Genomic DNA, 3,374 nt, shown 5'->3' with positions numbered 1-3,374 from the left:
GTGTCCCATGCATCCGTTTATACGATGGTACGATGATACGAAAGTGTTTCTATTGGTTGGAGATCTGTCAATTCGTCCGTCGTCGTACGACGTGGAGGAATTGACAGATCTCCAACCAATAGAAACACTTTCGTATCATCGTACCATCGTATAAACGGATGCATGGGACACAGGCTTTAGAAGTGACAAACATTACTCAAATAAAACGACAGTAATTTGGAAAAATAAACACAGACAAGACTATAAAAAAACCCGATGATTCATTCGCAGCGTTTCGCAAAGACGTTAATGGTTGTAACTGTGTTTTTTGCGAAAAGTATTCAATTTGAACAACAGACCTTCATGTATATCTGGCTCGAATTTTAAATGGGTTATTATTATCAATTTATTGCCTCGGTGCCACATAAAAATGACATGTACAGCAATAAGCACAAATTTATTCAAGCTGAGTTTTAAGGATTCATGAATAGGAAGCAGAACGTTTGTCAGAAATGTTCAAATAATGCAACAACAACAATCATAATATGATCTTTATTGCTTGAGGACATGAACCGACTGCTTAATACAGGCAATAATCCGGGTTTTATTCAATTACAGCGTTTTCCAGGGTTTTTGAATTTGGCGCCCAACATTGCCACCCGCATATCCATGGAAACGTGTAAACGTTTTCATTGTCAAAGTCAAAAGTTTCGAGTTCGGAAAACGGGTAAAAATGATCAAACTACATCCAGTTTCGGCATTAAATGATGATTTAATGGGTCCTAAATGGAAGAAAAAGACTTTAAGACCGTTGTCTATTATTTGGCAAGTTGCGGTAGTCGGAAGTGTTGGGAAGCGCTTAATAAGTTAGGTAAGCATCCGAAACCGGTCCTCTAAAATAAAAGGAGACGCAAAGATAAGAACGCAAATAAAAGCACAAAATCTTCAATTCCTTAGCAAGTTTAAGGTTGCTGCTGGTGCAGCTTTGGAGCGCTTCATTATCTTCACGCGTTGCGTCCAGCACACAGCACGGAAAACTGTAAGTACCATAACACATAATTTGCAAAAATATCGCATTTTTTCGGGCTTGAAAGGTTTGAGTACTAGTTAAAAGGCCATGTGGTTCAGGTGTTTGCCAACTTTCCTAATCCGCAATTAAACCCGACAACAAACGCCCGCTTAATTAATAAATCGGTCTTTAGCAATCGATAGTTCAAAGTGTTGAAGAATAAACGGCCAATGGCAGGGACCGAAGGTCATTACTATGGTTGTACGGAAAAGTAATAGTAGGTGCTGGGCAGTACCACACAGTAGAGCGGGTGACAGTTTCCAGTGCGGACTTGATTTTCGTGTTTTTTCTGGAACCAACTTGGGCAGAATGGTAATTATCGGAACCTTTCAAGTTAGATGAAAAAATGTGGGGGCAAAACTGTGTCTTGAGCGCACACATTTGCACCCGGGAAATTCACTTTCATTCAAACAAGGTTCGAAAACAGCGGTTGCAATTTTTTGGCGAAATCTTTCTTCTCAAGAGCTCTGTTCTAATATCAAACACGTATTTAGCTAAAAAGCTCTATTTTTTAAACTCGCACCTTCGTGCTTCTCATCGAATCTCTTCCTCTCATGGACATGAAATAATTGAACTTGATTCAGCGAAAAAATGATAAATTGGTTGCAATCGAGCATTTCGATTCATTCATCCATTCAGCAGCTCTCCGGTTGAACTGAATCGACCCTGTCAATTAATTTCAGATGCCATAATATTATCGGTTTATTTGCATATAAACAAATAACGCTGTTAAGACACCAGTGAAGCAGCAAATAAACACCTAGCGCACCATAGGTCAGGCCTCGCTAAAATCCTTAAATTAGAGGCCAGTCGCATTAATTCGTTACAATAATTATCTGCTAAACAATTGAGAAATATCGTAGTTTCCTGAAAACTCGCCTGCTCCTTCGTGTTCCGCAAGGCTTGAATATTTACCGAAATCATCAACCAAACTGTTGCTTTTGTCCTCTCGTTCACAATGACCTCTTTATGGACGTATTCATTTGTCGCATTTCCATTTCGATTGAACTTTATTGAGGTTGACACTTTATGGGAATGAGGAAAACCATTACCAAGTGACGATGAGCCGCATTTGAATTCAATTAAAACTGCGTTTATTAAGTAATAAACGTGATCATTTTTCAATCGATATTATTGATCAAGCTCATAAAGGTGCAATTAACGTCAACACATATTGACCAACACCATTGAGGATTAAATGTTGAAATTGGAAACTGTTCAAGTTCGCACCATTCGACGATCTGTTGATCTTGAATCAATTAACATTAGTAGAGTTTGGAGTGCTGATCGAAATTGTTCTTCCAGATCCACCTCCACGCTGAACGCGTCTTTTAGCCGAAGAAATGGTGATTAAGAAGCAGATAGTGTCTCTGCCAGTGAGGCCAAGAAGGAACAGCTCAAAACAGGCGAATAATGCCGCACACAGGAAGGTCTACGATGCGAAGCCCAGAATCGAAAGTGCCAAATGCCGTAAGTTTGCGAAAACACTAGCGTTTTTCCATTGATGAAGACATCTTGGAAATAGTAAAAGGGAGTTGGTCCAACACCAAATAAAAAAGTCATACTTTTGGAAAACATGCAAACTTTTAGAATCAGGGGAAATCTATTTCTGCTTCCGTTAAAAAAATTATCCAAAAAATAATCCAGTTTGTAGCCCAATACCGTTTGAGTATCAAAATAGTGGTTTTCTAAGCACTTCTTTTGATGGCGCTTCTCTTCATTAGCGCACACTCCTCACAGTAAAGGAATTGTCTACCGGGCGAGTTTCGTTTCAACGTCGAGCGCGATCGGACCACCAACTATTATTATCTAATTTCCATGAAAAACTTGAGTTTTTCCAAAATTGCCATCAAAATCCTGACACATTTTTCCTTGGCAATGTGAAAATGATAAAAAAAATGGGCTAAATGATGTAGGTTTAGCTTGAAGTACTTTTAGATCTAACGGTGTTTGTATACCGAATGAAGTCAATAAGCAGGTCTTGTTTGCTAAAATGCGGAAATCGCATCGATGAGAAACTGTGAAGTTGTTATACGGGCCAACAACTAGACCTGTTGAGGGTCGATGTATTCATTTGCAGCCGTTTATCCGGATGCGATCCGGTGCATTTCGGACCTTCTTTATTCAGTTTAAATGAATTCATAAATTCGAATGCGATCAAGGTGAATGTAGTTCATTTTTTTATTCAAATACCTCTTGCTCTAGATCAGTCAGCAATGTTTATTGTTTGAGTTGATTTTTTAATTCAATTGCTTGGGTGCAACAGGTTTTTATTTCTTCAAGCTAGAAAGTGTTTCGTGGAGTTAAGGAAACAACACACATTTAC

At 38.7% G+C, this 3,374-nt stretch overlaps 1 protein-coding gene across 3 annotated transcripts in view; it reads left to right on the top strand.

The window, feature by feature from the left end:
• The first annotated feature begins 906 nt into the window (after window positions 1-906).
• Window positions 907-3,374, top strand: part of LOC109543007 (scavenger receptor class B member 1) — a 6,223-nt gene continuing 3,755 nt past the window's right edge. The window contains exons 1-2 of one of the 3 annotated variants that reach the window (XM_019912511.2): window positions 907-1,018; window positions 2,354-2,518. In XM_019912511.2, the coding sequence (XP_019768070.2) occupies window positions 2,392-2,518 (127 nt within the window). In that variant the 5' untranslated portion in view covers window positions 907-1,018; window positions 2,354-2,391. Of the gene's footprint in view, window positions 1,019-1,261; window positions 1,361-2,353; window positions 2,519-3,374 lie in introns of those variants that run through there. The other 2 variants (XM_019912512.2, XM_019912513.2) reach the window with 2 other exon arrangements.

Source organism: Dendroctonus ponderosae, unplaced genomic scaffold (assembly GCF_020466585.1).
Source record: "Dendroctonus ponderosae isolate FM_Combo_2020 unplaced genomic scaffold, Dpon_F_20191213v2 Dpon_F_20191213_4, whole genome shotgun sequence".
Taxonomy (NCBI): Eukaryota; Metazoa; Arthropoda; class Insecta; order Coleoptera; family Curculionidae; genus Dendroctonus; species Dendroctonus ponderosae.
The sequence above is the reverse complement of the archived record's forward strand: the minus strand, read 5'-3'. Positions and strand labels throughout refer to the sequence as shown.